This window comes from Sus scrofa, unplaced genomic scaffold (genome assembly GCF_000003025.6).
Source record: "Sus scrofa isolate TJ Tabasco breed Duroc unplaced genomic scaffold, Sscrofa11.1 Contig59, whole genome shotgun sequence".
In the NCBI taxonomy this organism is placed as follows: domain Eukaryota; kingdom Metazoa; phylum Chordata; class Mammalia; order Artiodactyla; family Suidae; genus Sus; species Sus scrofa.
This window is the reverse complement of record NW_018085257.1, coordinates 1,878,695-1,891,217: the sequence shown is the minus strand read 5'-3', so window position 1 is coordinate 1,891,217 and position 12,523 is coordinate 1,878,695. Positions and strand designations below refer to the sequence as shown.

The 12,523-nt window shown below is 39.0% G+C and overlaps 2 protein-coding genes across 2 annotated transcripts; one reads left to right on the top strand and one right to left on the bottom strand.

The window, feature by feature from the left end:
* On the top strand, positions 1-1,241 carry LOC110258953 (olfactory receptor 1361-like). Its single transcript, XM_021082242.1, is given in 2 exon segments — positions 1-643; positions 646-1,241. Coding segments are annotated over 2 exon segments (966 nt in total). The 3' UTR covers positions 969-1,241.
* An 8,552-nt stretch (positions 1,242-9,793) lies between these two features.
* LOC110258978 (olfactory receptor 1Q1-like) lies at positions 9,794-11,304 on the bottom strand. Its single transcript, XM_021082269.1, has one exon. The coding sequence runs from the start codon at positions 11,273-11,275 to the stop codon at positions 10,331-10,333; it is 945 nt and encodes a 314-aa protein (XP_020937928.1). The 5' UTR covers positions 11,276-11,304; the 3' UTR covers positions 9,794-10,330.
* Between the last annotated feature and the right edge of the window lie 1,219 nt (positions 11,305-12,523).

The window sequence follows — 12,523 nt, the reverse complement described above, 5'->3', positions numbered from 1 at the left end:
ATGACCACTAGAACCAGGACAGAAGTAACTGAATTTGTCTTATTGGGCCTGTCCATCTGGCCAGAAATGCAACCAGTCATTTTTGGGATTGTCCTTACCATGTACCTGGTGGCAGTTATGGGCAATTCCCTGTTAGTAATTGTTGCTCTCTCAGACCCCAAGCTTCAGACCCCCATGTGTTTCCTACTCAGCCACCTTTCTTTTATTGACATATTTCTGACATCCATCACTGTTCCCCAGATGCTGGCACACATGCTGTCTGGGAATAGAACCATCTCCTTTAACTGCTGCCTGATCCAGCTCTTCTTTTTTATGGCTGTGGGCAGCATGGAAGGCCACTTGTTGGTTGCCATGGCCTACAACCACTATGTTGCTATCTGTGACACTTTAAGATACTCAGCCAGCATCAGCTGTCTCCTCTGTCTTTGCATAACGCTGACCTCATGGGTGGTCATCAGCCTCAACAGCCTCCTCTTTAGTGTCCTGGTCCCCCGCTCAACTTTCTGTGGCAACCAGGTCACCCATTTCTTCTGTGACATCACGCCTTTGCTGAAGCTCTCCTGCACCCGCCCAGTGGTCAATGAAATGCTAATATTTACAGAGGGTGTAGCTGTGGTGGTCAGCCCCTTCTTCTTTATTTTAGGTTCCGCATCAGCATGGCCATAGCCCACATGCACTCAGTTGCTGTCCTGCGCAAAGCCCTGTCCACTTGCAGCTCCCACATCCTGGTTGTGCTGCTCCTGTACGGCTCTGTGATCCGCATGTACCTCCGACCTTCCTCCAGCTATGACCTGGACCAGGATCGCCAGGTTGCCATCTTTTACACAGTAGTTACCCCCATGCTAAACCCACTCATCTACAGCCTGAGGAACCAGGAGGTGAAAGGCTTTTCAGGAAACTTCCAACTGTGTTCCCAGGCAAATGGGGAATGGCAGCACATCTCCCGAAGCTATGGATCTAAGAACTAACTTGAAAGTGCCTCAAATAGATGGGTGATACCTCCTCATAGCCGATATGGCTCACATTCCTATGGGAAAATCTTCCCTGAGCCAGGGAAGAGAATGCATGAATAGAGTTCTGGTCCCTGTTGACTGACCCCAAATCTCACGACTTTGGAACTGAAAAGAAATGTTAAGATCACCAAATTTGAAGACCTCATCTTTCAGATCTGATATGGGGCATAGGATATTACTAAGCCAAATGGTTACAAATCATCATGACCTGCAGAAGTTGATGACTTTAGTAATGGCATGGCATGTGCTATTTTCCAGAGAGAAGTCGGCGTAAGTTACTGCATCTTACAGTGAAATGATTTTTAGTAAACTATAGGGTAGCCTACGTATCTCTAAAATTGTAATAATTTTGTGACCTCTTGTCCTTATCAACTCACAGTTAGAATAAGCAGTTTATTACTTATAGTTGACTGAATTATTTCATCTGAACTTTCCAGTCACTCCATGAAAAGGCAGCATAGGTCACTGACAGTGGAGACTGGAAGGGGGAGTGTTCACAGTGGCTCCAACACCAGGGGTAGGTTGTCATATTTGGAACATAGGGCAGGCAGAGCTGTTTAGACACACTGATAGCCCAGCTGAAATGTGTAAAGGAAAAAGAAGAATTAAGGATGGATGCGCAAATGGGAGTCATTATACCGTGAACTTACCTGTGGAAGTTTCTGCAGAAGTGTAGGGCATGTTGATTTGGTTGGAGGGGGGGCAAAATTAATAAATCCACTTTGGCCATGATAATTTTAATTTTGTGATATCTATCCTAATGAAGATATTTCATAGGCAGTTGAATATAATAATTACTGAAGCTCAGAGAGGGATCTTCAGATAGGAATGTCATAATAAAATGTACATGATAGTTGAAGGCATGAGACTGGATAAAATTGCCCAGAAACGGAATGTAGAAGAGAGAAGAGGACTATAGAGAGAGCTCTGTGCTGCAAGTGGTGTCCAACATTTCGAGGTCTAGGAGAGGAGGTAGCAAAGGAAACTGAGAAATGGCTATTCCTAAGAAGAAAGCTGGTAAATTTGGTACATCAGAAACCTAGAAAATAATATTTCCAGAATATAGAAGTGATCACTCTCTCAGAGATGAGAGCTCATTAAAATGAACCTTTCCACAGGAAAAAAACTCATGGACTTACAGAAAAGACTTTTTGCCTAGGAGGAAGGGGAGGGAGTGGGATTGATTAGGAGCTTGAGGTTAATAGGTGCAGACTATTGCCTTTGGGATGGATTAGCAATGAGATCCTGCTGTGTAGCACTGGGAACTATGTCTAGTCACTTAGGATGGAACACAATTTGAGAAAAAATAATGTATATGTGTATGTGTAACTGGGTCACCATGGTGTAGAGTAGAAAAGAAAAAATAATGTATTGGGGAAATTTAGAAAAAGTAAGACTTGCAAAAAAAAGTAAAGTAGATAAACATCAAGGACAAAAAAAAGAACATATAATTGATTATTAAACTTGGAAAGATATAGATGAGTGAAAACTTTGATAAGGACTGTTCTGTGAAGTTTCGGAGAAAAATTACAGTTATTTTTTTGACAACATTTCAAGATAGTAAATGGAGGCTGTTTTGAAAGATACTTCCTCAGTATAATTTTTTTTTTGGTAGGAGGTAGACAAAAAGTGGTGTGGACCTTGAGAAGGACCTGAGTAAAGGAAGAATTTCTTCTAATTTTTAGAAAGACTAATGATATTAAGCATGCATATCTGCTGATAGAAATGATCCAATAAATAATTAGAAATTAATGATTCAAGAGAAAAAGTAATTAACTTCAAGAATAATGCCCTTGAAAGGGGATGAGCATCTATTAAGCAGACGACTTTATCAAAGGAACTGAGAGACTTTTTCCCCTGTAATAAAAAGTCAGAGTATGTGGATTCAGGTGTGGATGGGCTGGTGGAATTGATGGCAAGAACATGACATATACTTGAAGAGATTTCATCTGAGAGCAGTGGGAGCAGATTTGTTTTAGAGATTTCTAGAAAGGCATGCTAGAAACTACGTAAAAACTATGCTAGAGTTTGAGAAATTGAAGTACCAGGAATGTTAGAATAAGCCCCAACTCTGCCAATATGGAGTGCCCATTTAGGTAACTTGTTCATGAGTTAAAATGTAGTCAAATAAGCATGGGTAGGTGATATTCTCCAATAATATGCAGCTAATCAAGTATAGTCATGTATAAACAAAATGTTGGTTTTATCTCAGGTTGAGGCTTTGCCAGGTAGAGCAAAGGGGAGCAAAAGAATGAAAGGTGTTTACAAGAAGGCGGTTATAGTTCTGGACCCTAAAGTGTTTTCTTGTTAAATGAGAAGGAAGGGCACAAATGAGATAATAGTGAAAAACAACTTCACAGGAAAATGCTCTCATTGGTGTCAGAGAATTGTTGGAATTGGAAAACTAAATTTAAAAAGGTGAAAGTACAGAAGCTGATAAGAAGTGAGTTATTTAAAATGGAGATTTCACCAGCTGTGCAGTGATTATAAGGGCAGTGTCTAAGATATGGACCACATGGCTGGGGGACTGAGATGGGGTCCAGTAAAAGATTGTTGAAGCTAAACAGTTCAGGAACTGAGAAGTTAAGTTTTTAGCTACATAAATCATTTATATAGAAAATTGTATTTCTAAGAATAAAAATTAAACAGTGCTGGAGAAAGTTAGATAATCCGATGCTGAAGTCATCAAGGATTGAGGGAGGAAGACCATAAATTTTCTTAATTTTTCAAATAAAAATTGCATCTATTTAAGGCATACAGCATGATGATTTTATATTATTACTATGATCAGGCTTATTAATGTATCATCTCCTCACATGGTTACCACTTTTGTGGATGATGAGAGCACCCAGAATATAAAAACTCTTAGTGCATTTCCAGGATTCATTGCAGTGTTACTGACTACAGCCATCAGGTTGCACATTAGATCTCTTGACTTATTATTCCTCCTGCATAACAACAACTTTGTATCCTTTGACCAACATCTACCATTTCTCCCAACTCCCTGCCTCTGATAACCTCTGTTCTATTCTCTGTTTCTATGTATTTGACTTTTTAATATTCCAGATAATAAGATACATCATGCAGTTTTGCTTTCTTTCTATGGTGTGGCTAATTTTTCTTAGCAGAACATTCTCTAGCTTTATCCATGTTGTTGCAAATGTCAGGGAATCCTCTTTTGGGGATGAATAATATTTCATTGTCTGTGTATAATATGCCACAGTTTCTTTGTCCATTCATCTGCTGATGGACACATAGGTTGATACTGTGTCATTTCAATTGTGATTAATGCTGTGATTTACATGAGATCCCAGATATATTTTAAAGGCTCTATTTTCATTCCCTTGTGTATATACTCAGAAAAGGAGTTGCTGAATCATGGGCTAGTTCTATTTTTAATTTTCTGAGGAAGTTCCATAGTGTTTTCCATAGCAGCTTCATCATTTTCCATTCCCACCAACAGTGTAAAAGGATTCTAATTTCTCCTCCTCTTCACCAACTTTTGTTATTTCTTATCTTTTGGATAATACTGATTCTACCTGGTAATTTCATTGTGGTTTTGATTTACATTTCCCTGGGGTTAGGGATGGTGAGCACTTGTTCATATACCTGTTGGAAACTTTGTATGTCTTCTTTGGAAAAATGTCTATTGAGGTACTTTGCTCATTTTAAACTAGGATAATATATTTTTTAAATATGTTTTTGTTGGATTCTGTTTTGCTATTGAGTTATATGAACTCCTTATGTATTTTGGCTAGTAACCCCTTGTCAAACATATGGTTTGCAAATATTTTATTTCATTCCATACGTTGAAACTTGTTGATTATTTCTTTTGATGTGCAGAAACTTTTTAGGCTGATATAGTCCCACTTGTCCATTTTTGCTTTTTGTTTGTGTTTGTTGACATAGCCAAAAAAATATTGCCAAGACCAGTATCAAGAAACATTTTTCCTGTTTTTTTCCAGGATTTTTATGGTTTTAAGTCTTATATTTCAAGTCTTTAATTTATTTCAAGTTAAAACTTTTGTGGCAGGTGTAAGCTAGGAGTCCAGTTTCATTCTTTTGCATGTGGATATCCAGTTTTTCCAATGCTAGTTATTCAAGAGACTAACCTTCCCCTTGTTTGTTTTTGCATCTTTGTCAAAGATTAGCTGACCTTATATGCTTTTGGGTTTATTTCTGGACTCTATTATGCTCCATTGGTCTATGTGTCTGTTTTTATGCTAGTACCATACTGGTTTTTTTTTAATTACTACAGCTTTGTAATATAATTTCAAATCAATCAAGAAGTCTTATATTTCAGCTTTGTTCCTCTAAATTGTTTTGTTTTTTTAGAGTCTTTCATGGTTACACACATATTTTACATTTTTTTGAATTTTCATAGGGATTATGTTGGATCTGTATATCACTTTGGATAGCATGGATTTTTAACAATAGTGATTCTTCCAGCCCATGCACATGAAATAGCTTTCTATTTATTTGTGCCCGCTTTAGTTTCTTTCATCAAAGTCTTAAAATTTTTAGTCTAAAGTTTTTTCACCACCTTGGTTAAACTTAATCCTAAATATCTTATTCTTTTTGATGTTATTTTAAGTGAGATTGTTTTCTTGATTTCATTTTCAGATGGATTGTTGGCAATGCAAAGAAATGTACCCCTTTGAGAGATAAAGAGGTAGTATTTTTAATTATACTGAAAAAAATAGAGATAAGTAGTTCTTTTGTGCCAACATATGATCTTCCAGAAATGATTTTCCTTAAATAGGTCAGAATGAAAGAAGTCAGAAGCCCAAGGGAAAATGCCAAAGGGCTTGGCTGAAGGTGGTATAGGGTAGTGGTTAAGGGGACAAACTCTGGAGACAGTGAATGAGAATCCCAACTATGTCATTACTTGCTGTGTTATTGTTTTGTGCCTATTGATAACCAGTAGACTTGACTAGCCCCTGTGATTTTTATTATGATTGTTAGTTGTCCTCAGCAGTTCTTTGGAGAGAACTTTGAAAAAAAAAAAAAAAGGGTTTATGGCTCACAGGTCCTGGAAAGCACAAGGCACACCTGGGGCCATGCAATGTGGTTGCAGAAATGGGGCAAGAGTGTGGGCTTGGGGTTATGCTTTTATTGGGGTTGAAGTTAGGGGCCTAGGCTTTCCAGGGTTTACTTTTTATTGATGGATTTAAATCAAAAGAGCAGGAATTCCCTGTTAGCCTAGTTAGTAGGGATCTGGCTTGTCACTGCTGTGGCTCAAGTCAGTATTGTGGATTGGATTCAATTCCCAGCCAGGGAACTTCCACCTTCTCCAGGCCTCTGCAAAGGAGCAAGAATTTAAAGCAGAAGAAGAAAAAAAATCAAGTGCCCAAATGACTAGTTCATTTAATCAATCAAGATCTCTAAACAAAATGGGAGAGGGTGGATGGGGGCTGGTTTTTAAACATTCACAGCTGGCTATGTTTTTATTCAAGGTAGCCTTTAATGTGGATCCTCCTCAATTAAAGCTTAAGTTAGGTGCTTACAGTACAAAAAGCAAAATCGGAGTTCCCGTCGTGGCGCCGTGGTTAATGAATCCGACTAGGAACCATGAGGTTGCGGGTTCAATCCCTGACCTTGCTCAGTGGGTCGAGGTTCTGGCGTTGCCGTGAGCTGTGGTGTAGGTCACAGACGCTGCTCGGATCCTGCGTTGCTGTGGCTCTGGAGTAGGCTGGCAGCTACAGCTCCGATTCGACCTCTAGCCTGGGAACCTCCATATGCCGCAGGAGCAGCCCAAGAAATAGCAAAAAGACAAAAAAAAAAAAAAAAAAAAAAAAGAAAACAGCCATTGTTAAATTTAATTATATAGATTTGCAATTAAATACATTACATTAAAAAAAAAAAGCAAAACCAACAAAATACATGTTTAGGCATCCACTACAGTGAAAAAGTTGACAATTATGAAACTACTCTACCTCAGCTATCCATGTGTAAAGAATGGAGAAGTGGTATCTGTCATTAAATGTTGTTGTAAGGATTTGATGAATACAATACAGGTAAAAGCACTGTAACAGGAACATGTTCACAGTAAGTACCATATATGAGTATTCTATTTCTGTTGTTATTATTACTGTTATTATCAGAAGCATATGCATGAAGAAATACTGGGAGAAAAGGAAAAAGAGGGGCTAGATATGGTTTTATATACCTATATGTTCCTCAGTGCTATTGATGAAATGAGAACAAGGCCAGGAATTAATCTTTTTATAGACTGCACAATAATTCATAGTGTGTATATATATATATATATATATATATATATATAGAATTGGTTGGGATTTACTTCAAACTACTGAATAAGAAATGACCTAGGAGTTTCCATTGTGGCGCAGTGAGTTAAGGATCCAGCACTGCCACAGCTGTGGCGTGGGTCACAGCTGCAGCTCAGATTCAGTCCCTGGGCCAGAAACTTCCATATGCTGTGGGTGAGGCCAAAAGAAAGAAAAAAGAAAAAGATACAATCTAAAACCTCAGTGGCTTATAACCAACTTTTATTTCTCAGTCAAAATTGTGTAGCCTTAAAGAGGCAACTGTGCTTCAGACCTCAAGACAAGTTCAGGTCTTCAGTGTATTTCTCATTCTGAGATCTAAGCTAAAGGTCTCTAACTACATGGGATGAGCTTTTCTTCTCATGGTGAAGGTTAGTTCTCAGGAGGGCAAACCAAATGTTTGAAACCCATTTAAAGCTCTTTTTTCAAAGCAGCATTTGTTACCCCTGTTCATAAACTGCTGGCTAGAGCAGGTCCAAAGGTAATGGGATGGAGAGGTTTATTCTGCCCTCTGTGAAACCATGGCAAGGACAGGAAAGGAAGGAAGAAAACTGAACAAATAATACCATCTATCTAACTACTAAACACAACAAACCAAAATTCTATTAGTATTCATGAAGATTAATTCCAATTTTTCACTGTCATAGACAATGACAGTATATTCAACATAAAATACATATGTGTATATTCACATATATATTTATTGATTATATATATTCATTTTGTGAGGTAAATTCCTAGAAGAGGAAGATATCTAAATGCAAAATTTTTGATGGAATTGCCCAATTGTATTTCAAAACTGTTGACTTAGTTTTCTCTCCTTCAGCATTTCTTCACCTTAAGAAAGTTCTTTCCATGGGATTAGGGCAAATTCCTAGAAGAAGGTACAGTGAGAAGAGGTGAGACTTATTGTTGGTAAAGAATGAAGATCCAAAATGAAACTGCCACCTAAAGATGGAAAAGGAAAAAGATGGGTGTGGGAGGCAGGGCAGAGGAAGTATGAGCAAACAGGGAAATCCAAAGGAAAAGCATTTTGTGTGTAGGATCCTTTCTAGAAAATGTGAAGGGCCAGAGTTAACTAACCAAACGTTGGCTTTATTCTCTTGTTATTATCATTTGACAAGTGCCAGGGCCCCCTTTGCCTTGGAAGAACTTATTATTCTGGTGTAGTCAAAGACTTAGGAGGTGAATAGCTTCTCAAATCCATTTCAGTGGGATAAACTCTGACAAAGCCTTATATATAGGCTACAGGAAACTCTTCTTCTAGCTCTTTACAGAAAAATTATTACAATTTTAGCTCCTTCTTGACTCAGTGCCATAACACCTCAGATCCTGTAATAGAAACTTTATCCAGACAAACGGGCTAAATCAGCCCACACTTGCAACATCTGCCCATGTCCTGGGAGACCCCTTTCACCTTTCCCTTTTGATCCTATAATCTTGAAACTGAAGAATCAACATTTTAAGAGACATCTTGTCTTTTGGACCCATTCCCCGTGTCCAGCACTGATTGGTCAGCAGACAAATATTAGTAACAGACAAGTTCCACATCTCAAGTATAGAAAAGACCAGGAGGATCCTGAGGCAGAAGGAGTGAAGTAATCCCAGAATAGTGAGGCTCCTGTTCACTAAGAAGACATGCGTCGGATGGGTGTTTCAATCTGGAACAGCCCTCACTTTTCTCTTTGTTTTCTTTTTAGGGCCTCACCTGTGGCATTTGGAGGTTCCAGGCTATGGATTGAATTGAGCTACAGCTGCCTGCCTACGCCACAATCACAGCAACATGGGATCTGAGCTGAGTCTGTGACCATAGCTCACAACAATGCCGGATCATTAACCCACTGAGTGAGTCTAGGGATCAAACCTGCAACCTCCTGGACACCAGTCGGCTTCATTACTGCTGAGCCACAATGGGAACTCATGGAATAATCATAACTCTTAACCCGCTAGTGGACATTCCTGATTATGTCCCTCTTCCTATTCTGAAGTCGTTCCCCCATGTCCTTTGCCTTGGTAGAAGGAAGAAAATTCCTCCATATTATAGAATATAAATGCAGCACTATTGCTCTTCCAGTGTCCGTGAGAACTAGAGCATGGGAGAGTGACCAAGACTTGTCTAATGAGATGCACCACCTTTTCATGAATCAAGAGGTGTTGGGTGCAGAAAATAAGTGAGCAGTTCTCTCTGGAGGTGATCACACCTAGTTTTCCAAGTGCTATGCACAGTGACCATTTCTGGTAGTGCTGGTGGGATTACAAGTGGCAGTGAACAGAGTTTGGTGGCTATAGTAGTGACCTTATCACACCAATGCTGGAATATGATCTTGAATGTGGCTCTGCCTATATGATCTTTCTTACGCCTGTCTGTTTGATTAAGCCTATTTTCTTAGCTTTATTGGAAATTCATCCATGAGTTTCATGTATACTTTTAACAAACTCGTTTCCTCCATGAATAACCAGAATTGGTTTCTGTTGCCTGCATCTAAAAAACTTGAAAGGTTTCCAAAGGGGAAGGGGAGGGATTGGGATGAATTGGGAGTTTGGGGTTAGTAGATGCAACCTATTCCATTTAAAATGGGTAAAGTTCCCTGAGTAGCACAGGGAACTATATCCAATCTCTTGTTATGAGACATGATAGATGATGATATGAGAAAAAGAATGTAAATATATGTAAGACTGGGTCACTTTGCTGTGTAGCAGAAATTGACAGAACATTGTAAATCAACCATAATAAAAAAATTAAAAAAATAAAATTAAAAAACCCTCTTAGTGTTATAATCCTGGTGTTAAATGGCAGTCTCAGAGAATACCCTCAGCTATAATTAAAACCATGGTACTGTTTTACACTAAGTACATAGTTTCATGTGCTTTGGGTTTAAGAGTTATCTCTGGACAATATCCAGTGAGTAAACCACGGTATGGACCTAATTTAGATATTTCTGGGACATTCTAAAGGAAGCAGGTATCTGAAGGACAAAACTGTTCTCCCAGAATCGTAGAGAAAACTTGGAGTGGTGTTTTGGGGTTTTATCTAAATAAAGAAGTGCATAGTCTGCTCATCCATTTTCTCAAGGCTCCCTTGACATCCCCATTCCTCAGGCTATAAATGAAGGGGTTCAGCATGGGGGTTACCACCGTGTACATGACTGTCAGGATGCGACCACTGGCCACTGAGTAACTGGGAGGGGGCCGGAAGTAGACCCAGGTGAGGGTACCATAGAATATAGCCACCACAGTGAGGTGGGAGCCACAGGTGGAAAAGGCTCTCCACCTGCCCTTGGCTGAGGGTCTCTGGAGGACCACTGAGATGATGCAGGCATAGGAGGCAATGATGAAGGCCAGAGCTCCATTGATGACAATGACCCCCTCTGTGTGAATCATCAAGGTGTTGAGGTGGGTGCTGGAGCAGGAGATCTTCATCAGAGGGTATAGGTCACAGAAGAAATGAGGGATCCTATTGTCTGCACAGAATATCAGTCGGCCCATGAGAAGGGTGTGCAGCAGGGCATGAAGGTGGGAGAGGATGTGGCACAGGGCCACCATCTGCACACACAGCCTTCTGCTCAGAACCATAGGGTAGCGGAAAGGGTGGCAGATTGCAATGTATCTGTCATAGGCCATCGCAGCCAGGAGGAAGTTTTCCATGGCTGCAAAGCAAATGAAGAAATAAGTCTGAGCTAAGCAGCCTGTGAAGGAAATGGCCTTTGTAGGAGAGAGAATGTTGTGCAGCATCTTGGGGACCGTGGTGGAGGTGGAGCAGATGTCAGCCAAGGCCAAGTTGCTGAGGAAGATGTACATGGGGGTTTGGAGGCGTGGAGTAGAGACAATCAGTGTGATGATGGCCAAGTTGCCAGAGACGTTGATGGCATACATGAGTAGAAAAAGAAGGAAGAGTGGGATCTTCTCTTCCTGGTGGGTAGAAATGCCCAAGAGAACAAAGTGGGATACACTGGTCCAGGTTGTATTGTCCATCTGTCCATAAAAAAAGACTTATGTTTTAATCGAGGTATAGTGGAAATATAACTTTATACTAGTTTTGGTTGTACAACGTAACAATTCAAATGTGTATTGCATTTTGAAATGATCTCCATGATAAGTCTAGTTAACATCTGTTCCTGTATGTCATTACAAAAGTTGTTTTCTCTTGTGATGAGGACATTTGAGATTTACTATCTTAGCTGCTCTCAAATATGCAATACTGTGTATTTTGAGTACTTTGTGTATTTTATTTTGTATTTTTGTATATTTTGGTTAGAATGTACCGTTTTTTAACCGCAGTCACCATGCTGTACCTTACACCCCCGTGATTTATTTCTTTTATAACTGGAAGTTTGTACCTTTGGACCCTTTCATTGATTTTGCCCATCCCTCTCACCTCCCACCTCTGGCTTTTTTTTTTTTTTTAAATTCCATGTATAAGTACGATCACACGGTATTTGTCTTTCCTTGTCTAACTTGTTTCATTCAGCATAATGCCCTCAAGCTTCATCTATGTTGTTGCAAATGGCAAGATTTAATTCTTTTTTTCAGATGGATGAATAGTATTCCATTGTATCTTTGCCATCCATTCACCCACTGACGGACACCAAGCTATTTCCATGTCTCGACCACCACAGATACTGCTGCAATGAACTTAGGGGTGCATATATATTTTAGAATTGGTGTTTTTGTTTTCTTTTGATAGATACTCAGAAGTGGAATTGTGGGATAGTATGGTATTTTTATTTTTAATTTTTGAGGGATTTCCATACTGTTTTCCTGAAAGGATTATTTTTATAGACTTGGATATCTGAGCAGGCTGTTTAGTTACTATCCCATTTGTGCTTCAGTGTAAACTACACATGGTGTAACATGGTGTTGATAAAGGAATCAAGTACTTTGGAATTTTCCAGAATATTGAGATGTGGGTTTTTTATTGTCATTAACATCATACTGTCATCACAGTTAACATTTACAGAGCATTTTATTTAATAAAGAATTTGCTGCATTATTACATTCAAATCTTAAAATAACACCACAAGTCTATTATTATTATTATTTCAGTCTTACAAATTTGAAAACTGAGGCCTAGAACTTTTAAACTCATAAAGGCAAGATCTGGAATCAAAGTCATATTATTTGACTTCAAAGGCTATGCTAGTTACACAGTATAGCAAGACTCCACAAACTAAAAGTAAGACATCTTATTCTAAGAAGACTTTTCTTTTCTTTTCTTTTTTT